Source organism: Primulina tabacum, chromosome 6, assembly GCF_025594145.1.
Source record: "Primulina tabacum isolate GXHZ01 chromosome 6, ASM2559414v2, whole genome shotgun sequence".
In the NCBI taxonomy this organism is placed as follows: domain Eukaryota; kingdom Viridiplantae; phylum Streptophyta; class Magnoliopsida; order Lamiales; family Gesneriaceae; genus Primulina; species Primulina tabacum.
Genome location: NC_134555.1, coordinates 40095363 through 40122606, shown reverse-complemented (window position 1 = coordinate 40122606; position 27244 = coordinate 40095363). Strand labels below are relative to the sequence as shown.

At 33.4% G+C, this 27244-nt stretch overlaps 2 protein-coding genes across 5 annotated transcripts; one reads left to right on the top strand and one right to left on the bottom strand.

The window, feature by feature from the left end:
- The first annotated feature begins 2000 nt into the window (after nucleotides 1-2000).
- Nucleotides 2001-16749, top strand: LOC142549519 (phosphoinositide phosphatase SAC7-like). 2 transcript variants are annotated; one of them, XM_075658499.1, is made up of 21 exons: nucleotides 2001-2065; nucleotides 2278-2481; nucleotides 2571-2654; nucleotides 3945-4072; nucleotides 4156-4247; nucleotides 5368-5425; nucleotides 5625-5681; nucleotides 5777-5810; nucleotides 5927-6007; nucleotides 6272-6378; nucleotides 10646-10732; nucleotides 10836-10913; nucleotides 11010-11080; nucleotides 11172-11270; nucleotides 11822-11921; nucleotides 12871-12979; nucleotides 13135-13207; nucleotides 13920-14013; nucleotides 14416-14508; nucleotides 14664-14730; nucleotides 16494-16749. In XM_075658499.1, the coding sequence occupies exons 2-21, from the start codon at nucleotides 2334-2336 to the stop codon at nucleotides 16622-16624; spliced, it is 1791 nt and encodes a 596-aa protein (XP_075514614.1). In that variant the 5' UTR covers nucleotides 2001-2065; nucleotides 2278-2333; the 3' UTR covers nucleotides 16625-16749. The 2 variants fall into 2 exon arrangements, with proteins under 2 accessions (XP_075514614.1, XP_075514612.1); XM_075658497.1 differs by having other exon boundaries at nucleotides 2008-2193.
- A 3189-nt stretch (nucleotides 16750-19938) lies between these two features.
- LOC142549518 (putative serine/threonine-protein kinase PIX13) lies at nucleotides 19939-25722 on the bottom strand. Of its 3 annotated transcripts, none has more exons than XM_075658495.1 (7): nucleotides 25356-25707; nucleotides 24546-24871; nucleotides 23415-23550; nucleotides 23184-23326; nucleotides 22586-22709; nucleotides 21702-22149; nucleotides 19939-20266 (listed from the first exon to the last, which is right to left on the bottom strand). In XM_075658495.1, the coding sequence occupies exons 1-6, from the start codon at nucleotides 25423-25425 to the stop codon at nucleotides 21728-21730; spliced, it is 1221 nt and encodes a 406-aa protein (XP_075514610.1). In that variant the 5' UTR covers nucleotides 25426-25707; the 3' UTR covers nucleotides 19939-20266; nucleotides 21702-21727. The 3 variants fall into 3 exon arrangements, with proteins under 3 accessions (XP_075514610.1, XP_075514611.1, XP_075514609.1); XM_075658496.1 differs by having other exon boundaries at nucleotides 19940-20222; XM_075658494.1 differs by lacking the exon at nucleotides 19939-20266 and having other exon boundaries at nucleotides 21384-22149; nucleotides 25356-25498; nucleotides 25627-25722.
- Between the last annotated feature and the right edge of the window lie 1522 nt (nucleotides 25723-27244).

Here is a 27244-nt window from a genome sequence, read left to right as displayed (position 1 = left end):
AACGTGGGGTTGACATTATTTGACTCGGGAAAATTCAGAGGAGAAAACGCGTTTTTATATGCGTTTTCACACGGACAAGGGGCTCTATAAATAGAGCTTCTCTTTCATTCTGAAATCATCCCTTCTTCGAGTTTTCTCTCATCCTATTAGTTCTATAATATTTGTGAGGTGTTTGTTCTCCTGTATTAAGAGAGTGTGTATTCTCTTTGGAAACACAGTGAGTGAGTTGTACACCACAAAATATTATAGTGGAATTTTTTTCATTTTGTCCGTGTTTTTACCCTAATAATTTTTAGGGGTTTTCCACGTAAATCTCGGTGTCCAATTTATTCATTATTTTCGAGTTTTATTATCTCAAATTCCACACGTGGGAACAACAATGTGTTGACAATTTGTTATTGTGGATGTTATAGTGAAGTCTAATCCATTCTGCAGATCAATGTCACCTGTGCTTTGATTTGGTAAATAACTTCTAGCGTTTGATATGTGAAATTTATGTGTTTAATGGTTCATCGTGACATTTCATAAACATAGAATGAATGTAAAAATAAAATATTTTATACATGCATATTTTTTGTCTATGTGTAGCACCAATGCATGACAATAAATTTCATATTGTACCTTTATTATATTGATTTACCCATTTTAATATGTTTGTGGATTCGATGTGATCGTTGAATCATATGGAGTTGCGACTAGTTTGAGAGATGTTGTCGGCCGATAAGGCATATTATGTATGTAAACTCCAACGAGCTGATTGGCACATATTAGACTAGCAAAGGAGTGATTGTTATGACGGTGTGACCAAGCCTTGTCTATTGAGCTCGAGCTGCTGTTGTCGTACATTTAACGATTGTGCAATTATTCTTATTCCGATTATCTGCGTGGACACACATTGTATTTATATATCACTCATTATAATACATGTTCTTATTTTAATGATGTCATATTGGAGTAGTACTAAATTCCTCGAATCGTTACCTTATTTTTGTATAGATGCTAACTAGGTCAAAAATATGATGACACGTGACATCGAAAAATGAAGTGACGACATAGAAAATTATTGATCTGATACATCAACACTTCGAAAAAAATGATTAAAAGAAATACGGACCAATTTATTGGACTGAAACAACAAATTGAAAGTTTTTAGGACTAAGAATGGAAAATGAACAAGTTATTTGCAAAAATTGTATTTTTGCCCATAGTTTAGACGCCTGCTTTTATACAACTTTTTTTCCTCATTCTAGTTTCGGTTATTGGGTCGTTGGAACCTTCCTAAACATCATAAATGTGATTTTAATTGTCACAAGTGTACTTGGTCAAATCTAATAGTTGCTCGTGAAGCGTTTAATACTCTTCTAAAACAACAAAAAAGCTATTCTAAAAATCGAATAAAAACAGCAAAAGATTGTTCTAAAACCATCAAGAGAGAAATTTGGTATACTGGGTTTGGACTCCTAGTCATGAAGTATGAGAAATTTAAATGTAGTTGGGCATATATTTTTTTTAAAAAAAAGGTTGGGTGCTTTATACCGTTCAGGTATTAAAAAAAACGACACCAATCCGAGCATATAACAAAGTTTAGTATAGCTCAGTTCACATGTAGATGTGTAGGTTGGATTATTTGTTAATAGTTAATACAATTAATTACTCATAAATACTCTAATTAAAGAGTGATGAAAAAACTGTATTTTTACGCTTCAATTACTGATTGAATCTTGTAAATTTTGGAAAATATATAGAGATAACTAGAAAATTAAGAGATATTTGCATGCTTGTTTTGCATTTTTTATGTCTAGAAAATTAAGAGTCGGGTCAATCCTACCGATATTCACAATAAAAAGTAATACTCTTAGCATAAAAAATAATATTTTTTATGGATGACTCAAATAAAAGATTCGTCTCGCAAAAACCGATCAGTGAGACCGTCTCACATAAATTTTTGCATTTTATATTAAATATTGCTTACACCAAACACGTCCATGTTATCAAAAACAAAAAATAATATATCTAGACTGAAAAAATAAAGCATGCAATGGAAGAACATCAATAATAGCAACGAGTACGGCGTTTCTGTTAATTCAGTTTTCATACCGCCATTTCCAATTTCTTCATTTGACTCGTTCCCTATTCAATTTCCATACTTCTCTATTCCTTCGAATTCCCTTCTACGTGCTCCCTCGCTGTTAGGCAAGCGCCTCCTCTGAAATCTTCAAATTTCATTCCTTTTAATGGTTTCTGTTTTTAATTGTTCCAAGATTTGTTTTATGGCAGGTGATCGAATCGATTTGAATTTGTGCTGAACTGGGTTTTCAGTTTTAATACTGATAATGATGGAGAAGGCTGATCCTGCCCAGAAGCTGTACAACAGAATGCGGCTGTGGGAATTCCCGGATCAATACGTGATCGAGCCTACTGATGGATCTTCAGCCTCCTTTTTGGCAATCAGTTGCTTCGACGGCTCCATGAATCTTATCGGTAATACAATGATTTTTCTACAACATTTTTTTCCCTTTTGTTGTTTGTAGTTGCATAGTGTTTTTATTTTCCGATGGTTTGTTGTGCAGATGAAATACCTCAGTGCAGCTCGCTTCGCGTTCCTCAAATTCGGACCATCTTTGGCGTGATTGGGATGCTCAAGCTAGTGGCTGGCAAGTTTTAAGCTTTATTAATTCTGTGCGATGAATGATATTGTGCGTCGAGCTCGTTTCCTTTCTCCTCTCGGATCATCTGGATGGATGCTCAAATGGTTTGTTTCCCCTATATCGTGCCACGAGGCATGATGCATAGATTATTATTGATGAAGGTCCTTGTTCCTTTTTAGTATCATATTTTGTTCATCAGTTTGCTGAAAACTTGAGTTAGGTACTTGAAGGGTGAATTTGTTTAGGATCGAGATGGGTGGTTGAGTTTCTTTTCCCACATGATGGTGTAAAGGATGTAATCTCATATTATATGAAGAAATTATATCCATTGCTTGGTAGGTGAGTCTATCATCAGATTTTTGCAAGGATGTTTTATTCTGGGAGATTTCAAGCCTTTTAAGTGACATTTTTTTATCCTCATGCAATCTATTTCATCTACGGGCTTTCTATTCATGTGATAAATCTGAGTGAGCTGGAAAGTCACGCTTTGGAATTTGGAAATTTCCTCTAGCCACTATTATAGCCATTGACACCATTGCTGCTAGGACAAATGGAGAATGACGTAGATCGGAAGGGAAAAAAGGTGCTTCTTCAGCATTGGGAATGGAGGTGGAGGCTAATTATTGGGTTGATGACTACAGTAGGATGCCATATTTTTCAATTAAGAGCTGGGAGGTGTAAGAAATGGCTTGGAGATTTTAGGGAAACTATTGCTGACCATTATTCTTCCTGCTGGTTTCTTCCTCATTGCCTCCTGCTTGTCTGCCATAAAATTATTATTTATTAAATCCAGTGCCCTTTTAAAAGCTTTTCCCTCTTCCTGTGTCACCTTCTGTTTGATGCCAATAAACCAACCTGAATCTGTTCCATATATTATTTGAACTTAGGGAATCAATTGTCTATTGAAAATAATAACCAAATATGAAGTATTCATTAATGCCAGTTGGTTTGATATATTTTTTCATATTAAATTATTTGAAGATTGTTTTTCCAAAGCTAAACTTTTTCTGTGAGGTTAGAATATCTTCATCTCGGTTTTACTATAAAGAAGAAAATCCTAGTTTAGAATAGTGAGTTTGAGGATTGGATGGGAACTGTAAAGAATTTTAATAAATCCACAATGAAAGTTGTGTACAAATACGTGCGATATTGTTTCTACTTTTCGTGTGACAGCCACAAAGATAGGATTTTTCTATAAATAGTAAAATAGAAATTCCCAAACTTTGTCATATTGTTTCTTTAAGTTTTAGATATTTGTTTCCATAATCTCAGTGGTAATATCTCTTACTTTTCCAGGGTCATATTTGTTCGTGATCACTGAACGTGAATGTGTTGGATCTTATTTGGGTTACCCTATCTTTAAAATTAATTCAATGAAGGTTCTACCTTGTGATAGTTCTCTCAAGAATTCTCCGGAAGAACAGGTTTATAAATAACCAAGTTTTTTCATTTCATGTTTGAAGCATAAGTATGTTGTTTCCATTACTGAGAACCTTTTCTTATCCAGAAAAAGATGGAGAGCGAGTTTTTGCACTTGCTAAAAGTTGCTGAGGGGACTAATGGTCTATATTTTTCCTATGATGTGAATATAACATTGAGGTATCACATCATAAATGTGTTTCCAACAAATTTCCTGTGAGCAATTTCCTCATCATTGGCACATAGCAAAAATCGTCATAGCATGTTAAAAAGATGGCTTGGATTAGGATTGCAACTGATAAAGCATGTCTATTTGTGAAAGATTGGGTGCAAATTCTAGATTATATTAACTACCAAAACAAAAAGATAGTAGGCAACGAACATTATAGATGACTAAATAGTATATAATAGGATTTAAAGATATGGATAAACAACTTGACAGTTTCCACCGTCAATCAGATGGTGAATGATTCGTTATATTTTATTTAATTATCAGATCTTGTTGGAAAATTCTAGCTGTTTATTTTCATGATTTTATAACCTTCCCCAAAGGTATGCATGCTTCCTACTTGAATGGCTAAATGTGGAACCCATTAACTGGGCAGGTGTTTGTAAAAAGCTAATACCAAGAATTATATGCAGTTAAATATTTATTTGGTATTACAGTATTATTTTCAGTTTCTGGGATAGTTTGTATAAGTTTTTCATATATAAAGTCAAATCACTTTTCTCTCTCTCTCAATCACAGCCGCTAAGCTGACCACTCAATTGCAAGAGAATCAGTTTAGCCAAATTTTGTCAATGAACTCTCTAGAAAAAGTAATTTCTAAACAATTCGTTTGTAGGATTGAGAAAACGGGAACATATTATTCATCATTGATGATGTTTTTTGTTTGTTTCCTAGGCCATCAAGTGTTTATGTTGTGAAGAATATGATAGTTGCAAACAACTATACTCATCCCACTACTTTTTCTTACATAATGCCTTTCCACTAAGTTGAAGTGAGTTGATAGGATTATAGTAAACACGGTTTCCTTTCTTTCTTTTTGACATAGGAGATGACTATTTCTTGGGCATGCGAATTTTCTACTTGGTTAAGTATTGCCTAATTCCTCTAATGCATAATATTTTAATTTGTTTTTGCTGAGGTATTTATCTGGTATAATCTTCTATATTCAAAGTTTTTTCCTTTTATTTATGGGATTACAGGGCTCTAAAGATTTTTGTTGTTAATATCTGAAACATGTGTTGATACTTTTAGCAATTATTTTAAGTTTATAAAATTTGACTCATCCTGCAGTTCTCAGCGGTTGCATGATTTGGGTGACGAATCGAAGTTGCTTCCTCTCTGGAGACAAGTAAGTGTTTTCTCAACATTACTATATGCTTGTTTCCATTGACTGTAAAAAATGTAGATCACACTCATTAGCTTCTAGATCACACTCACTAGCTTCTAGTCCTCATATATCTTTGTTTTATTGGCCTTATTTCACTGTTGCAACGTGTGTGGCATTTAGTGTCTCAAACATCAACATGGCAACTAAAATTTTTCTACAGGCAGATCCTAGATTTCTTTGGAACAGCTATATGTTGGAAGTGCTTATAGATAACAAGGTCAGCTTTCCAATTGAATTAAACTAGTTATATATTCTTTCACAGGAAACATCCTTTTGATATTATAATAACTGATATGCTATTGCCTTATGCAGCTTGACCCATACTTACTTCCTATTATGCAAGGCAGTATCCTTTATAGTTCACCTCGTTTTACCTTATTTCATTTGGCTCATCATACCATACAGTCCATAATCCATATCATCAATCTTTGCTCATGAAGTTTAGCCTTAATTGGTCATCAGGTTTTCAAAACTTCCAGACTGCCATTGTGAAAGATATCCTTGATGTTACACTTATTGCACGAAGATGCACAAGGAGAACAGGTGTCGAGGCAACTGTAGTTCTCATAGCCTTGTGCCTCCACCTCCATCCACTTCCCCTCTTATTTGATGTATTTTATTGTTTATTGCCCATTAGACCTTCATAAAGGTGCTGTGGATATTTTGTTAGTTGTATGTGAAATTCCATTAAATCTTATCGGTGGTATATTGTGTGATTTGTCTCATATACACATTCTTCAGTCTTTTGTTTAGTTTACATGATGTCTTATATATTTCCTGTGGTTCCAATTTTGCCTCTCTCCGAAGGTACCCGCATGTGGAGAAGAGGAGCTGATTCTGATGGTTTTGTTGCAAACTTTGTGGAAACCGAACAAATCATGCAACTGAACGGGTACACTGCATCATTTATTCAGGTGATCTCCTCATAGATCTTTCATGAATTTATGGTGTTGAAAATGTCATTGTTATGTTAGTAAATTTAGAGGCTGAAATTAACTATTTTAGAGCTGAGATGTTGACTATATTTTATTTTGCTTTATTTCGACATTATACTGTTCATACTTCGGATGTGGATTTTTTTAAAAAAAAATTAATTGCAATATTAATTTCTGGGTTGTACATACATCACCATGATAAGACTCTTGTTTTACATAAAATATAGCACTGGCTAAGTGCCTTTAAACAAAGGCATTAGTATTGAGTGTCGGACCTTAAGTGGCTCACGAGGAATGAAAAGAATATATCCTATTTGATTTCGAAGTCCTCATATAGCATTGTTTCTGATCAGATATGTTAGTTGATGCCACAAATCCGAAATAAGAAATTTAGTGTCACATGATGAACCCAAGTGTCAATGATTCTGATAGCTTGATATTTTACCTACTGAAGGTTTTTTCCTCTAATGTGAAATCACCTTCATATATCTTGCAAATTCGCAAAATAATTAATTATGGTAGTTATCCTCGGAATGCCATTCTCGGTCCTGAAAGTGAAACATGTGCTATTCATCTTATTTTTATTTATTAGATGGACTTTAATTATCATTATGTATGGGTGGTGATATGGATCAACCGATCAACAACCATCTACCTACTTATACCCCCAATAACATAATATATGGATGAAGATACACTCTTTAGTAGACCCAACTGTGGTTTTTATCGGAATCGTAATCTGAAACTGGATCCATCTCTTAAAAGTTGAAACTAAAACCTTTTCTTGTTCGGTTCCAAAACAGAAACTGGAAATGAGGACTTATGGTTCAATTCTGAATCCTAAACATAAGAAATCGAAACTGCAACTGTGTGGAACCGTAGTTGTAACCGTAATTTAATATTAAATTGTAAGATCTTGTAGTTAATGCATTCAATAATATATATATATATATACTCAGTTTATATAATTCAATTCAATCTTTTAATTTTATTCATTGTTAGCAAAACTTTAAATATTCATGATATTTTATAATATAATGATCAAACAATTAGTTTAGTTAGTTTGGTTACCTCTATGAATTATATCCCTATTTTTTTCCTTGACCTTTAAAACTCAAATGAATAAATTTCAGTCAAAAAGAAATCAGACCATAACTAAATAGGAATAAAAACCATTAGGAACCAAAATAAAAACCATATCCAAACCATTTGGTTCTTGTTCCACCTTACATTAGAATCTGTCAGGGCCCGTGCTCTTAATTAATATTTAATTACCAAACAACAAGAATTAAATGGTGTAAACAGCGGAAACGAGTTTAAAACGTTCATTTGGGCCTACAGAAATTTCGGCATGACCTCTCCGTAAGTAGGACATCCCAAAAATTTCAAAACACAACAACAACAATAATATACGCTCGAAAATAACATCAAGTTCACAATCAACCAAACAAATATCCTATAGCCGCACTGGCCAGGACTAGACACAACATACCACAAATAAAATCCAAACAACATTCAAACATAACCATACAGCTACACAGGGCATCTCCCTGGCAAATGTATTAAACCAGCATAATATATATAAATATCTGGGAACTCTGACACAAACCAATTGAGTACTGGGTACCACTCGCTGACGCGTCAAATCCCCTGGAATGACCTGCTATGTCATAAAAAACAACCACAACATAAAAAGAAAACAGGGGTCGGACCCAAGTACGACAAACCAGTAAAATTACGACGTATATAAAAGACATGTAATAATACCAAGTAAATGCAATGGTATGCGATGCATGAATGGTAACATTGAATAACGGATACTAAATGGACTCCAAACGAATAGCATCATCAACAGTAACAGTGGCCACCCGTGCCAAGAATGCAGCATCAAATCTCCGCTCGTCCATGCACGTAGCATCGGGAATGCGAGTAGCTAAGTCGCTCGTCCCTAGCTGTCATCTGGGAATGTGGCTAATCCTAACCCACTCATCACTCTGATGACTCAATATATCTCAACAGAATCAACATAAATCGCCGTCAAAGGAGTCAAGGCTCAATTTGTTATGCCAACACAATCAATGCATGAATGCAACTGAATAAACATTCAAGGCACATAGTAGCAAACAACATTCACCGAGTATTCTTACACACCAATATAAGCGTCATAATGATATAGGTTTGAGCGTACCTCAACTTCAACTTACAATACCACAGAAAATCTTAAGGAATATCGGATGAACTCGTCCAACGATATAACCTACAATATAAATTCGCTATACACTTCAATATACTGCATTCTAACCGACTAAAACAAATTAAATCGGCTCGGTTAAAATTCGAATCTTCGGCAGCCTATAAACCCTTATAAAAACTAAAATTCAAGCTTAATACCTCAAGAATCAAAACTAAAACACACAATGGTGATCTCGCGAAGATGGCCCGCCGGAAACACTGTTCACGATCTGAAAAACGAGCTGAAAATTAGGGGAAAAGCTTAATTTTCCACTACACAAACTAATCCACCAAAACACAACTAAGAATTGAAATCAAATCTTTACCTAAAACCGAATCAAAGCTCACACGAACAGTTGCTGGAAACAGGGCTGATCGAGCTCAATAACTTCACTTTTATAAACTAATACACCAAGAACAACCAAAATTCGAAGCCAAAAGCTTACGTAAAACCAAATCAAAGTCTACGCGCACTGATGCTGGAAAACAAACCAAATCGAGCTCGTCACCTTCCGATTCATGGCAGGAAATAAGCAAATGGAAATGAGGAAAAAGATTTCTAACCTGTTGCACTAACATTCCGGCAGCTGGCAGCGCGACGGCACTGAAGCAGAAAGATGGAGAGAAGCGACGGGTTGCAACGCAGGGGATGAAAAAACTTTCTGGATTGAGCCGCTCACTGATTTCTCAAATGGGTTGATTAATATATTATAGAAATGGGCTGGGCCTATTATAGTTATTGGGCCTCACAGAATCAGAACCGTCTGTTCTAGAACCAGAACCATCAATTTTCGAACCATAGTCAGACCTGGTTTTTAGATTGTGAAAAGATCTCATAAAAATTGGATCTAATCCTTGGTTATTTGGAACGAGCATGGGTTCTAGTAGGTTGCTTATGACTTGCGTGTAATGGTGTAATTTCTTAGTATGATTAATTATGTTACAAGTAATGCAATTTGCTTCCTACAAATAACACATTCATTTTATGTGTGTTTGCCTAAACCGGACCTATTTCGAAATGTAAAATGTCACAAAAGCATGAAGTTGAGTGATTCAATGATTTGACAACCTCTATGTGACCTTACCCACTTTTCAATCACCAAAGGAAGATGTTTGTGGTTGCGCATCCATTTGCTACCCTTGATTATATAACATAATTTGTGTGAATTAATTGACCTCATACGCATGATGATTTTGTCCCACGTTAGTTGAAAATAAGAGTTTAAAATGGTTTATAAGTGGTTGTAACAGACTCCTAGCCACTTGGGTTAATAAAGTAAGGACGAATACGAAAACAAAGTAGTTGCTACATGAACTCATTGTAGCCTCACCTGCACTGGCCTGAGTTGATGCATGATAGAATGGTATTAGAGATGAACATCCACAGAAATACACCAAGAGGTAAGTGCTACATGTATGAGAGCCGACCTATTGAACTTGCAGGACAAAGTGCTACGTGAATGAGAACTGGCCTATTGAACCCTCGGGACAATGTGCCACGTGAATGCGAGCTGGCTTCTTAAACCGGCAGGGCAAATTGCTACATTCACGAGAGCCACATCTTGAAATTGTAGAAGCCGCCTTTAAATTCCTTACAATGGTGGATCGGTCTGTTAGGCAGCAATAGAACGTCAAGATCTGAATGAGGGGTGATTATGATGCCCTTGTCCACATTGATTGAGAATAAGAGTTTAAAATGGTTTTAATGAACTCGTATAACAACTTGAGTTAAACATTTCCTAATGCAAAGACAAATACAAGGCACTTGCTTGCGCGGGCCTGAGCCCGGGGCATGGTTATACCAAAAAAATTCAAAACTTTATATAAAATCCTCTTACTAGTACATCGGGTCCTCCTGTTAGTAGGAGCTGAATATAGTGATCATATATGATGTGATTATCATTTTGTGTGTATGAATAATAACTGTTCAATTTTTAAGTTCATTCATTTTTCTAAATTTTATTGTCCTTTTCTGATGCATTACATAATTTTTTTGGGTAATTTCTTCTTGTAGGTCCGAGGGTCAATCCCATTACTTTGGGATCAAGTTGTTGATCTGACATACAAGCCTAAATTTGAAATCGTGACACCTGAGGAAGCAGTGAGTAGTCTCCAGATTTTAATGTTTTGAAATCTGAACTATACTTATTAGTGATGTATTTTTTTCTGCTTAGCTAATTTCTTCCGCTACTCAACATCTGTAGCCTAGAGTAGTTGAGCGACATTTTTTGGATTTAAGAAAGAAATATGGAAATGTTCTAGCGGTTGATCTTGTCAATAAGGTACCTAACTCGTCCATGTCATTTATAACTTCCATGCAATATATTTGTGTGCTGTTATTCTCGGTATATTGTCCTTTTCTTCTAAACTTTTAACAGCATGGAGGTGAGGGACGCTTATGTGAAAAGTTTGGTGATGAAATGCAAAAAGTTGCTAGTGATGATATAAGGTAGATGTGCTCGACCAATCTTGTCAATTTACCATCCAATGATCGCATTAATGCCATCTGACTTTTTCCAAAACTTTGTAATGTTCTGCAGATATCTTCACTTCGATTTTCATAAAGTATGCGGCCATGTTCATTTTGAACGCCTTTCCATTCTTTATGATCAAAGTGAGGATTTTCTCATTAAAAACAGGTATTTTTCCATTCCAAAGAAACATATAATTTTTGCTCCATAGATTGTCTGCATACTTTATCTCAAATTGTGATTTAAGTATTTTGAGAAGGAAGGAATGGTTTTCTGTTTTTTGGATGAAATAAACTGCACTGTATACAGCAGTTCCCATAAATTGACCAATACATCAAAATAGAAAAAATAAACACGGACACTCCATAAAATCAAGGATTTCATTAACAAAAATTAAATATCTTATTCTCATTTCCAACACGAAAACAATTTGCTTTATTTACAATTTACACCGTATTCAATGAACTCCATCAAATACATAATCACCATATTCATTAGGTGAATAATGTTATGGACAGTTCTTATTAATTCTTTTGAAATATGGGATTGCTTCGTACAGTATATGGATCCTTTCTAAAATATTGGACGTACTTACTGAGTTTTGCATTGGTTATATATAAAAAATAGTAACTTGCCAACACTCGGCATTTAGTCATTGTCTGATATCGATTATATGGTTGTGTTGCTCAAATTCTTTGTGGACTTGTTGGGGATGATAGGTATCTTTTGTTAAATGAAAAGGGGGAGAAAGTTGAGGGGCAAGTTGGAATTGTGAGGACAAATTGCATTGACTGCTTGGACCGTACAAATGTCACCCAGGTATAATTTGTTTTTCTTTTGACTTGAAACTTAATTTTTGAATATGAGCTCATACAAATGCTGCAGGGTAGGAAATTACTTGTCTTTTCCAGGGCTTTCTTTTACCAATTATTTGAAGAGAAATATGAAAAATATCCGCAAAGACCTGAAAATAAAAATCAGCACTGCCCAATTTCTCTGAGATGTTTTTAGCATGTTCTTTTTTGTTCTAAAATAGAAATGTGAACAATTGATATCCATTGTTTATGAGGAAACCACGATACATATTTTTCCTTCTTTGTAAGCGTAAGAATGTTACGCATGAGAAAATAGTGTGAGGGTCTGCACATAAACATTCTATGTGTGAGGTTGCAAATTCGTTAAGTCCCTCTAGTTTGAGAGGCATCATTTATAGAACTGGAACAAGTTTCATATTAGCTTTTTTCTAGAGCTCCCTGCTGGACTTAGGACAAGTTCTGATTTGATTGTTTTACCTCGAACTCCCTGCGAAGGTAAGGAATATTGTGCAACTTGGAATACAAAGTCAACTTACAACCATGGAACTAAGGTGTGCTTTGATGGATGGAAATAAGAGCATGTGGCACGTGCAATATCTGTGGAGATCATCATCTCCCCTACTATTGAAATGAATAGAGACCTAGTGTAGGTTCTCTTATATGGGTCAAAAGAAAATCATTACTGGTGCCAGTTATACTCTTAACGACAACCACTGACAAATTCTAACTAGGCTGCAGTTTGCAGTCTGCTAATTACATTAGTTATGCATTTTTCCATTGATAAAATATTGACAGATTAATCTAGTGGAATGGCTTAGCTTGAACGTCAACTTCTATTTTGTTTCTGTAGAGGATGTCATTCATAATCTAATACAGTTACTACCTACGGATAAAATTCTTTTGTTCAATAGCTTTCAGCGAAATATTTTTTCATCCTTTTTTATTGTTTGCAGAGCATGATAGCGCGTAAAATGCTTGAGTTTCAACTTCGCAGACTTGGTATTTTTAGTGCCGAGGAAACTATTGCTACACATCCGAATTTTGATGAAAACTTCAAAATTTGTCAGTACTGCTTTAACTTTAATAATTTTTTTAATGACTTATTAATTTTCATTAGCTTCACTGGCAATTGTGGGGATTTGATGTTGATGTTTTCCTCAGATTATTGATGGCTTATTCTTTTTGCACATTTCTCTTGCTTGAAATTTACTTTTCAGTGTGGGCTGACCATGGGGATGACATAAGCATTCAGTACTCTGGTACTCCAGCCTTAAAAGGAGATTTTGTCAGGTATACTTTATTGAGTTATATCTATTTAAATGTTATTCTTTATGACATGACTTGATTTTGACTGTGTTTCGGAGAAACATTGATGTTTATTTGTCATATATGACGAGTAAATTGGCAGAGAAGCTGTTAGTTCTGCTCCATTTCTTGTTGATCCATGGAACCACTCTCATAAACAAATGTCTTAAGCTAACAATCATTCAATGTATCTTGGCTTTTATTAATCGCATGAAATATTTTGATGATTCTGACTAAATATTCTGAATATTTTTTTAAAAATGAACTTCGATTTTGTTCCACAACTCTCACCCTTTGGATTAATGAATGCCGAGACATACATGAATATGAATCTCGTACACAGTAGGAACTCTGGCTGTGGGGCTACCTATATGCTTAGTCACTTTCTTTCACTTCCAATGTAGCAAAAATAGTAGCATTGTATTTTTGGAACAATTGACCAGGCTAAGCAATTTCTGAAGTTATTTGTGGATGATAAATCTCAATAATCAGCTTGAGTTCTGCACTTGTTTTGAGAATAAAGAAATAAATCAGTTCATTTCAGAACCCTTTCTCACGTGTTTCATCTCCCTTTACTTTTATTTCCTTTTTTGACCAAAATTTGATTTGCTGTATCTTTTTTATGATTCACCATTAACTTTAATGTGGCAACAATGTGAAATATATTTTTCTAGGTTGATGTTTTCTTTACATTCAGATTTGGGCATAGGACAATGCAAGGTATTATGAAAGATGGATGGAATGCTATCATGCGTTACTACTTAAACAACTTCTGTGATGGCACAAAGCAGGTTCACATACTTGCCTCTCTGTTATTTATGGCTTGCAGATTGTTGAAGTTGTACAGTTGTTCAGCTATCATTGTGGAATTCAGTTTTATTATCTTATAGTATACTAGTGACGTCTGATGTTTCTGCATCATGGTATTGATGGATTTCTCCAATTGACGTTCTTTCTTCTTTTGTGTACAAATTATGCTTCCATGAAGTTAATGATTCTTTTTCAAAATTTTCTTTGAACACCAAGTATGTAGGATTTGTGCTTCACTTTTTCAGAAAAAAATTAGCAAATTACGCCTACAATTTTTAACATAAACATTTTTGGGCGTAAAATTATTAGGCACTGAAATTTATTTTTCGTCTTACTTATTTTTCATCTGAAATGCTGATGATTTTCCTTTCATTTTTCTAAAGGATGCAATTGATTTATTACAAGGACATTATATTGTTTCTGTTTCCCGAAGCATGCCCCCTACAACACAGAAAGGTGGCATTGAGGCTATAGCTGTAAGCAATACATACAGTTGCCACCTTAACCCCATTTTTCTTCCGTAGGCATTGATAAAAATCTAGTTTCCCTCTGATTACAATGATACTCCACTCTAGTTTTCTTATGATACCTTTTCATATCAAATATGCATTATGTTATTCGATTTCTGCAGTCGTTTCCACTAGCTTTGTCGATGATTATGACCGGGTTCTTCTTTGCCACAATTTCACTTAGACGAGGTAAGAAGGCACTCTTATCAACTATATCTTTTTACCATTAAAATCTTAAACTTGTTCCCTTATTTGTTTGGAGAAGTATGTCCCAACTAAACAGGTGTCTTTTGTCAAAAACAATGCTGGGATCGATGTATAGTTGAAATGTTGTTTTACCTCGCACTCTTATCAACTATATCTTTTTACCATTAAATCGATGTGGGGGTGAAGGGGCCACAAGTTGCAATAACCCTATTCTTGAAAAGTTCAATCTTCAACAAAACAACGAGCAATTAGATTGAGTTTGCTCATTCAACATGAGTGAAAAACACTCAAACTAATCCTCTGAAAACTCATTTAAGTATTTGAAACAGCGTGGAAGTTAAAATGTATGCGATCATGAAAGCAGTAAAGTAATGATGTTGAAAACAACAAAAAGAACGCAATATTATAGAGGTTTGATGGTGAGTAATTTTTTACATTTTCTCTTCCAATAGCAAGGAATCTCCTGGTAATCTTTGATCTACACCGATCTCCAAAGCCTTCACCAATCCCTGAATTTGCAAGACTCAAATGCTACGTACAATTTGCAAGTACAAACCACCAACTTCTGGCTTTACATCAGTATTGCACTCAGTTACAAAAGTTTATGTGTCGACAAAAATGACCCAAGAATCACTCTATCTCTATAAAGCTCAACATAAAAATGATTTAAACTCTTTACACAATAATCAATGAGGAGTAAAATCTCTAAGTCCTAGAACAACTAAGCTCAGTATCAGATTTCACAGCTTAGAGACAAAATATTTTATGCATGCTTGAATAATTCATGTTTGCTCGTGAATCATTCTTTTAGTTGGTTGTTTCATTAGCTTTCAACTCTGAAATTCTTTGGCTATTGATAGACGGATATGAGTAATCATCAACATTCACAAAAAAAGATCCACTTGACATAATCTAATTGTATACACTAATTCCGCGACTAACTGTGTATTATATTGGTAACGACTTACTAACTAGCAGAGTTCATTAACAGTCTTTGTCCTATAGCTCAATTCAGCATAAAATTTTTGACGTTAATTTCTTTAAAAATATCATAACATTATCAATTGGAATTTCTGGACTGACATCCTTGATGAAATTCCTTGTCTGATGGAACTGTAAGTCTAGAAAGGAGAAACACTAACTATGCCAATTTAATTTTCTCTGTTGGAAATACTTGTCCTTGCTTAAAGATAGCTTCTTGAAGTAGTTAAACTATTCAGCTTTACTTCTACTGAAATGGCTTTGTTAGTCATACTCTTTGCTGTCTAAATATTCTTATTCTTTAATATCTATGACAATTCTCAAGTCTTGTTTTTATCTTATCTGAAATTGAACGTCTAAGCCAGAATCCTTGCTTAGCTTCAGTCTCTTGAATTTGTAGAGAACAAAATACGAAGAAAATACAGCAGTTTACAATTCTAAGATTTTGATTTCACTGAAAATGGTTACAAAAATATTATTCTAACAGTTATAACTGCATCTAGTTCCTCCTACATTATGTAGATGTGCGTACATAGATGTACTAGTATTTTGGTAAATATGGATTATGGGTCATTGTTAAATTTAATAGTTACTATCATGAGAGATGTGTTGCATGTAAAGGCACGACTCAATACATATGTTCAGTAAAAAAGATACGGCTACATATTTGAAAACCATTTGCAAATTGATTGAAGTCATGATTTACTTAATTTCCTCTTGGAAGTTACACTAATTCATTTCTTTACTTGTATATATGTCTGCAGTTCAATATAACATGTGGAACTTGTTGTTTTCAATCATGTGGGCAAGCATGAGTTTGGGTTTAGCAGCATTCGTGAGGACCAATGGTCGCACATTCTGTAATCGTCCTCGTCTGCACCAACCTAGGCGTTGATTCTGATCAATCAATGTCGTACGAAATTGCAACACCAAGTGCTAACAATGAGATTCATGGTAATTCGATTGTTATTTTTTGTATTTCAAATATAGTCACCTATCATACTAGCATGAAGCACGTGCGATGCACGTAAATAACAATTATATGATAAAAATAAAAAAAATTGATTTTCTAAAAAATAATTTGAATCATTTTGTTATTTATTTGATTTTAATATGTTGTTATATTAGACGAATAAATTAATTAAAAACTTATATAATTACTTTCGAACATTTTGCCAAATTCAAATTCAAATTGTTAATTTTATGATATATAATAAATTATAATTAGCATAATATATAGAATAAAATCAACTGAAATAAATTTTTAAAAAAATATATCTAAACACCATATATAAGGCATAATAAACTAAAACTCAATCAAATTATGGACTTTATCAATACATAAATAATAATTTACATAAATTAAGCACAATAACGATAAATAATTATCAATTTAAAATATCGTGACTAACTCATCCAAATAACATCAAAACTAATGAAATAATAATATTGATAGTAAAATATAACTCATAATATTCTATTTATATAATAGTTAAACACCTACATAATTGTTTTACTTTTGTTTTTAGAATTTTATATCATAGATAATTAATTTTATATCAGAGTCTATCTTTTATAAACTACATCGATGATTATTAATTTCTTGTTAAATATAAACTTAAAATAATAAATAAATCAAACATATGTGATAAAATACACATTTAAATAAGATTATATGGCAAATATCAAATAAAATCTAATAAACTCATAGAATAATTATTAAATATATATTTTAAACTACTGGTATGATTTTCAAATAAAAATTTGAAATATAACCAAAGAAATAAACCTGCATAAAAAATGCTATATTTTGTATTTGTTGAATTAGTTAGTTTGATTTCAAAATAAATAAAGACGTTAAAATATCATACGTAAAAGTTCTAATACTTTGAAAATGTTAATCAATGATATTTATAATTTATATTTATTATAAGGATTAAAATGAAAAAGATAGAACATTTAAAGGTAATTTAAAGATGAATTATTTGATAAAATTAATTAGGATATACATTTTATTCTTGAAATGTTATAAATTACTACAATCAATGTAATTGTAGTGATAATCCATTAGCAATTTGTTAGAATTTTACATATATATCCTTATTGAGTTTTTGAGATTTTATTAATAAGGACATTTGTGTCTTTTCACAATTGGATTTGATTGGATTGGAAAATAAATCAATGATCCACCCCTTTTAAAAATCTATATACTTTATAATGAGTCATTTCATTATGAATATAATTCAATTTTATTTCTCTTACGCTCGTTTACAATTGAAAAAATCCACACAACTATATGTATATAGAACGAAATTTTTTTTAAAAATGAAATAGAACGAAATATGACATAATTAAATATTATAACGAAAAAAAGATAAGGGTAGAAAGTCAAAAACACAAAACCATAACCATAAAATGTGGTTAATTAGTATTAGTTACCACATATGTTACTTGATGATGAAAATAATAAAACATGTGAAAGGGTAATTATGTCCATTCACAATTGAAAAACTTTTCAAGTATCTACACTTTTATAGGTAATAATATAGATAGATATAGATTAGTTGTTATCTAACATGTACTAACTAGCCTTTTATTGTATTTCAAAGCTTATCCTGGACGTATAATTTTTTTTGCCAAATTGTCGTGTTGAAAAATCAATCTCCTGCTGAAAAAAATGATTGATGCACACTCTGCAAGCATCAATCGAGGAAGCCGAGTATGAGACACTAGGGCGCTTATTGGTCATCGTCATAATAAAAAAAATGATTATTTATATCCCTTCTTCTGTTTAAGTTTGAGAGCTCATTCCTTGTGGGTACCCGCCCAAACCCGTACCCAAGTAATGGGTCTGATAACATCTTTAATTTTTAACTAATAAATTTATATAAAAATATATACAAAGTAGGTCAAGTGTGGGAGCTCATTTCTTATACCCGCCCAACCCATATCCGAGCAATGGGTCTGATTGACATCTTTAAATTTTAGTTAATAAATTTAAATAAAAATATATGCAAAATAGGTCAAGTGTGGGAAGGAGGATAATATCTAGAAATTAGTGAAGCGGATGTTTTCAGGCAATAAATCCATTGAACCAGAAAAATACTAGTTTAGATAGGTGCAGAGTGACAATAAAATTATCTCCCAAGCTAACAATATAAGCTATTTTAATTTCACGAATATATAATGGGTCGGATCCTACGAGATTTGGCCCGTACCAGCTTGGTTATAAAAGTTAATTTTAAAAGCCCGACCAAATATCCGTTTATCTGGTGTTATACTCGAAATAACAGCATCGGGTCTGGGTTAAGTACCCCATTCTACCTCGTTGCATTAGCAGAGTAGGTCTCTTGTGAGACGGTCTCACGAATCTTTATCTGTGAGATGGGTCAACTCTACCGATATTCACAATAAAAAGTAATACTCTTAGCATAAAAAGTAATATTTTTTCATGGATGACCCAAATAAGATATTCGTCTCACAAAATACGATCTGTGAGACCGTCTCACACAAGTTTTTGCCGCATTAGAATTAGCCCATATCCTTCTAAACGAAAAGGAAAAGAAGAAATAAAACGATAAAGCAAAAACATTTTTCAAGGGTTGTTGGAATAAAATATGATACTTTGTTAATTGCTAGATTATTTAGGTCAAATATAAAATTAATTCTAGACATTAAAATCAAACCAAATGACACAACATAAATAATCCACATTTTTATCGCCTTCAATTATTAGGTTACGATCTTCAAAAAAAATTTATTAGGTTATGTTTACACGGATAAAACCTTTTAAAATTGTAGGATCGAACGCTCGTCGTTTTATCAAAAACTATAGCGGGTGATAACTGTATAACTCAAGTCTTTTAAACCGTATAACAGCTCAAACATCATGTTCCAATTACTCTACCTAACATACATAATTATTACATCCAACTAAAAATTTATTTTTAAAAAAAAACCTGATAAGTTTACATTTTAACATAGAAGTAAAAAGAACTTAGTTATCATTAGGAAGAGAAAATCTGAGAGAGAAGCTATTAAATAACATTTTTCTTTTGATTCGTAATTCAATTTTCCAGCTATTTTTTAAAAATAAATTTTAAACTCTAATAATTTGTGTTAGCTGGTGCCCTAAACCTTCACTTATTTTTATTCTGAAAAAAATCATTAGCATTAGAAAGTTGATAAATCTTTACAAACAAATTTAGCTATAAAAAAACGAAATCGCTTTTGAAAACACAAAATGTCGATGACTCTGCAAACTATGTCAAGCCAATTCCTTCGTCACTTAGTTCACATTACTTCTTCAATGTTGAATCTTTACTTCCGAAAGTCTTGAAACTAGGCTTGCGTATTTGCTCGGCAATTGGTTCAGTAGGAGAGAACACAGCTCACTGATTTCTCGCACCACCTGGGCTGCGTCTGTCTCGATTATCACCTTCGACCATCCCGAGTTGATTGCCTTCTTCAATCCCTCCTTGCTGCCATTATCTCTGCCATATGAGAAGAGAAGATAGAGCTCCATGAATAATCCAACCTTCAGCCAAAATCAAAATATCATTGTTGTCACGCCCCGCCCCACAATTCTCACCCGAACCTGCAGGTTCGAAGATTGAATGATGGTTGCATCAACATTAACTTTTAGAATTCCATTAGATGGTGGCTAAGAATGATGTGAACTGGGCTGTGTTCCATAAGCAACTGGTATTTCCAAGAATACATGCTATTGAGCTTTCGTTCTTCTAGCACGAGCTAACACATCCTCCCAATCTTGAATCTTACTTTGGAAAACCACTAGATTGTGTTCTATCCATAACTCCAGCAAATCAGAACAAAAGTTTCCGAATCCTCAACATGCCCGTGATCAACTATCCACTGAAATAGATCACCAAACCCTCTACCTTTTTATCTTGGTGGACGTGCGACATGCATGAGATTGATGGAAAATTTGCTTACTGTCTTTCTGACATTTTCATAATTCTATTAAAATATTTTGGATAGTAAATGTTTATCATTGGTAAGATTTGATTTTAAATTCTATTTTCTGAAAAAGATATGCTATTATTCTTGCTGCGTGAGTTAACAAGTGACAAAGTAGCAGACGTGATTGGAATGCAAAATTGAGAGATTATAAGTTGTCACTACTTTCCGTTGAAAATATTCAGTGACGGGTTTGATTTCAAGCCACCATATTAGAGTTTGTGAGAACATTCCAGATGGTGCATATTCAACTTTAGTGTCTCCTGGCTTAATCATCAGGATAGAATAATATGCAATTTCAAAAAAAAGTAGGTCTCTTGTGAGACGGTCTTACGAATCTTTATCGGTGAGACGGATCAACCATACCGATATTCACAATAAAAAGTAATAATCTTAGCATAAAAATTAATATTTTTTTTATGGATGACCCAAATAAGAGATCTGTCTCACAAAATACGACCCGTGAAATCGTCTCACACAAGTTTTTGTCATAAAAAAGACTTCGACTAAGCGAATCTTTAAAGCCTAGTGGTGTTCACCAAGAAAAATCTACTAAATATGTTCATATTAAAGGTGTCGTAAGATTACAAGTATTTTTATTGTTTAAGCCTATGATTTTAATTACTCAAATTTATTAGACATGCTCGATATCTTGACGTGGCCTCGTAGACATAAGTATTTTGATCGAACTATGTGTTCTCGTTTTTTCTTCTTTTTTTAATGACGTCGCACGCTATTTTTTGGTGTTAACTGAGTAAACTTTTGCACGAACGCAATAGCCTGCAAACCATGTTAGCAAAGTAAAACACACTAGGCAAACCATGTGTGATAAACTCGTCTTGTTGGTAACGAGAATTGAACTCCAGGTCATTGTCCAAGCATTCACCTATTCCATCAACCCAAACACCCCTTGAGAGTTGTTCTCGCTTCTTTCAATTTCAAAAGAGAACTCATCTAATCACATATAAATTGTTGAATCAAGAACTACCAACCCCTGGCTCATAATAGAAGGGCTCGGTCATCTTCTAGCTCCCACTCCAGTGCCATGATATGGCGAGATAAGAGTTCTTTCCGATTTCCCGTGTTGACAAGAAGAAGAACGATTCGATTTATTCTTAGATTCTCTCTGTTTTACCATAGCTGCAATTTGTTCCAAACCATCCACAACTTCCTTCATCGCTGGCCGTTTTCTAGGTTCTTGTTCCAAGCATTTGAGAGTGAGCTGAGTGGCTAGTAGTGCGGCCTTAGATGAATACTGCCCTTCCATTTTTGGATCAATAATAGACAACGCTTTTCGTCGACTGGAAAGAGAGGGTTTCAACCAGTCAGCCAAAATTTTCTGCTCACTTGGCCGTCTCGTGTCTAGGGCTCTTAAGCCCGTCAATATCTCTAGCAGCACCACACCAAAGCCATACACATCACTCTTCACGTATAGATGCCCTGGTTTTAAAATCCAGGAAATGTATTCAGCGCTTCTGAGTCCGGTAGCAATGAAAAAATGCGAATAAAGGCAAAATACAATGCAAATATTTTTTCTACGGCAATAGCAATACCAAATTAGTAAAAGTATTTTGGCCAATCAATTCGCCCAGTAGTAAAGCCGTTCGCGTCACACAAGATGACAAGAGCGGGTGCATGTGCAAAAAATTTAACAGCATTACCAACGTTCAAATCTGCACATTTCATGGTGAAGCAGTGAGTACTGCAACTAAAAAGAATACGAATAATGTTAAAAGCATGATATTTTTCATTTTTGCACGGAACTTCATAAGATTATACCATGAAATTTCGAGCACGTTCGATTTTAGTCACAATTTTACTCGGTATGATCATCTATTAGCAACACATGTAACATGAGATCTAGTCAGGCACTTACCCGTAGCAATGTACTCAGGAGCAGCATATCCATGTGTTCCCATAATTCGGGTTGTTACATGAGAATCCCCTCCAGAGGGCCCCAGTTTTGCTAATCCAAAATCTGATATTTTTGCATTATAACCCTATAAAAGCAAGAAAAACACCACAGGAGAACTTATAACTTTTTCACGCAGAAAAAAAAAAAGAATGAAAAGGTACGTTGGGCAGAGGGTGATGGGAAAAGCAAAAACTAATGGATCCTTAAAGTTGATATATCGAATTTAGTACAAAAGTGAAAACAATGACACGAATCGGCATTTCAGAACACAAGTCGTCCCCCTGGTGATATAAACCTAAAGAAATTACTTTAATAGAATGAGTGTCAAAAAGAGTTATCACCCTAAATTGAATTATTTTCAGCTAAACTTTTAAGAGAAGCCCCACACATCCACTTATTTTTTGCCACCAGAGGATCATGAAAGGACGCGTTCTTCCCACCCCAGCCCCAATCAGTACACACGCAAAATTCACAACACTAGTTTCACATGGTAAAAGACCATCAAGAAATAGAAGAAAAACCTCAAGAAACAGAAGAAAAACCTTAGCTAGAATCTTACCCCGTCCAGAAGAATATTTGAGGCCTTAAAGTCTCTGTAAATGACTTTCCTGTCTGAGGTATGCAAAAAAGCCAGGCCCCTTGCTGCTCCGATGGCTATTTTGAGACGTAAATCCCAGGATAATGGCTCTGTGGCAGTAATCCCTGCATTTTCAAACAAGACAGATTTCGGCTTAAGCAAATCCTTCTTATCTGGTCTTTCTTACCCTTATTTAAAGAGACAAGTTCTTACTTCTAAAAAGATGGTTTTCCAGGCTTCCCCTTGGCATGAACTCGTAGACAAGTAGCAGCTCTTTATCTTCCCAACAGTATCCCAAGAGCTTCACCAGGTTAGGATGTGAGAACCTTCCCAAAAAGTTCACTTCTGCCTGCACTTTCAAATTAAGCGATGAAAGAATCAACTAAGCCGTCCGAATTCAATAACATGGAGAAAGAATACAAAAGAAAATACTTATCATACATAAATGTCATATACGTTTTTAATCAACAAAACAAACATGCGACAAAAAATGAATTAAGACAGATCAGTCAAAACATACACCAAAGCAACACACCACATACTACTGCCAATTATATTCACGTACTTGGGTTTGCACTAAAATGAATATTAAAAATCTTCAATAAATAAAATAATGCCATCAAATCCAGCTCAACATGTTTTCAATAGATACAAACAATGGCATTTGAAGAGTAGTGATGCAGAAATTTTATGATTATCTAGTTTGTTACCATTGAAAAACGAATTGGATAGAAATGCTATTCTTTTTCGCTGTTTACTTTTTTGCTTCACCAACCCAATAAGATAGTTAGTACAACAAAAGTAAAAGATTTCTAATAGATTTTCTTATCAATTCATGTATGGGCACCTGCATGCTAACTTAGACCTTTGAGATCTAATTAAAAATTACCTTATTAAAGGAGACCTGGATGGACCTTAAGTATAAGTTCTGTTAGATTGGGTCTCAAAGCAGCACAGTTACATATATCATATAGTGACTGGTCAATGAATGAAAGTCACTTGAACCGGACAATGTTACATAAATCGTTGTTCTTAAGTTCAAGTCTGTAATTGCAAAATATATTCTGAAATTTAACGCACTTGATAAGCAATCAACAAGAGATCTTAAGGCAAAGAGTGGACCAGGGTCGAGGCCACTCTCATTATTATACCTGCATATAATGACTGTCCAAATAGACCAAACAAACTAATATTTATCACCGTTGCAACTTTATCAAAGTTCAATTGGGTACTAATTCACCGTAGTCCCCTTTTTGACCATCGAGTCACACGATGATCACAACTAGACACACAAAGCAACTATAAGATGCAGATGTTTCAATCTATCACTGGCATTTGTATTACCTGCCATTCATCAAAACCTTGGACACTCCCTGAGTTCAATTTCTTGACAGCAACTAGAACTCCAGTTCCAAGTTTAGAAGGCTCCAGGGTCTTCTCATCTACCCATCCCTTATACACAGTCCCAAAACCTCCAGCTCCCAACACCATATCACGATTAAAATTCCTTGTGGCACTCTTCAAATCAGAATAGCTGTAAATTTTCATACAGGCAGTGGGTAATATCTCTCCGACCATATGCAAATCATCACTCAAAGCAGCAGAAAACTGGCCAGGACTGCTACTCGTGGCAGAAAAACCTCCACCATTACTATAATTCCGAGATGTCCCTAAATAACATATCGCACAGGAAATATCAAATTCACCGTAATATTTCACTTTGATCTAAATAAAGCACAAATACCAAGACCATGAGCCCCAGAGCAAGCTTGGAACTTAACTTTAAAATTTCCCAATTCACATGCAATTTTTCGAAATACATGACTTTCACCATAAATACAATCCATTACAGACCTGATAACTCTTAAATAAATTGTCGACTCCCTTTGTGGAGACACAAAGTCTATATTCTTAAAATCAAAACCGGACAACATGTTAAAAAAGGTAAGACATTTAAAGATAACCCCAAAATGCGATAAGCAATAACAAGAAAATAACAAGTCAACAAAAGCATCGATTTAAGCAAAAACAAAAAAAACAAGAAGAGGTTGATCCCTTTTCAAAGCTAAAATACAACTAAAGTCTGAGCAACTTTCCAACAACCCGGAAAAAAGAAAGAACGCATTTGAGCTAAAAATTGATTCCTAATATCACCTTGAGTGGAGGGTATCGTGGAGCTCGGGTTAGGGTCAACAGCAGGCTGAGATCCAAAGCAGTTTCCCATCAGAAACTCTCTCCAACCAAATCCCACAAAAAAAATTCAACGGGATTCAGAAAACAAGCATCATTTGCAGCAGCTAAAACAAATAAACAAACAATTGCTAAACAAAAAACAAAACACTTGCTATTTCTCTGTATGTATGTGTGTGTGTATAATATATATACATATATATAAGAATCAGTAAAGGTGCTTCCTTTTTAGAACCTCAAATCCATTATTGCATATATATATTGGTTCCCTGCTGTTGAACTTTTGTCATTATTTTTTTAGTATAAGGTCGACCCCCAACTTAAGATAATGGTGGACTGATTTTCAATCAACTCTAACCATTCTTCATTTTATATTATTTTATTTTTTGAAATCAAAATTCTCTTCATCACTATCACAACGTTAAAATAAAGAAGGTCGTTATTTCAGGTAATAAATTCGTTAAAACGATCACATAGAATTTTTTTTATTTTTTTTTAAATCCAAATACATGTGATATGGTAATATATATTAACTGATATCAAAATAATTACATGATAAATATTTTTTTATAATATTAAAAAATTATTTTTTAATATGTTATAAAATTATTTGAATTTATTTTTTTATATGTTGTAAAATTAGTTTTTTTTAAAAAAAAAAAGAATTATAGTCAATTTTATTGACTTAATAGCAGGGAAGAAAAACAAAGATTCAGACCAAATAATTTATAGCATGCCTATGCTATATAACTAGGGATATTTGTAGTTGCATAAGCATAAACACAACTAATTAGTAAATAAATTTCAAATTTATTTAAAACAAGCCATTATTTCTTATTTTTAAATTCAATTAGTTTGAAACTGTTTCCAAAAAAAAAATTAATTAATAAATAATACTCTTCACTTTGATTTAAATTTCAAGTTATTCAATTATCATACAAAATTTATCTTTTGTCGAATGTTTTACACTTATCCGTGAGACTGTCTCATATAAATTTTGTGCACAATGCTTGTTTGCCAAGTGTAATTTTCCCTCTACACCATCCATTAGGAATCTATTTTTAATTTTTATTTTTAAACTTTTTTATTGGTCGATTTTCTAAACTCAAGAAGTTTTATTCCTCATTTAATTTGAATTTCTCATATTGACAAAAACTTGTGTGAGACAGTCTCACGGGTCGTATTTTGTGAGACAGATCTCTTATATGGGTCATCCATGAAAAAGTATTACTTTTTATGCTAAGAATATTACTTTTTATTATGAATATCAGTAGGGTTGACACATCTCACAGATAAAGATTTGTGATATCGTCTCACAAGAGACACTACTATCTCATATTAGAATATAACTATAATCTGACTATTATATCAAATATCTTCAATTAGAAACAAATTTAAGGCATGAACCTTGAGTTATGATGTTTATGTATTGTTAGATTGCGTTTACTTAGTTAGATGTGATTATATGTCGATAAATTATATCGAAACTATTAAACTAACATTATAGGATGTGAAATAATGATGAATACAATAACATGTTTACTGATTAATTTTATTATTGAGATTATGATTAAGTGACGAGTTACAATTTGTCTCATGTTTATAATAAATAATCATATTTTTTAGTTTGTATTTTTAAGATTGTGACTTTTATTGAAAAATATAAATTATTATTAATTCACATGTACATTATTTTAATTTAACAAAATTATTGGATATATAGACGTTTAATAATAAAAATTATTAAATTGAGTTAAAAAAATTCCTTGAATAAGGATAAAATCAAATGAAATGTATTAAATAATATATTAAATTATTTGGTTTTTTTATTCATGTTTTATAATTTTTATGAA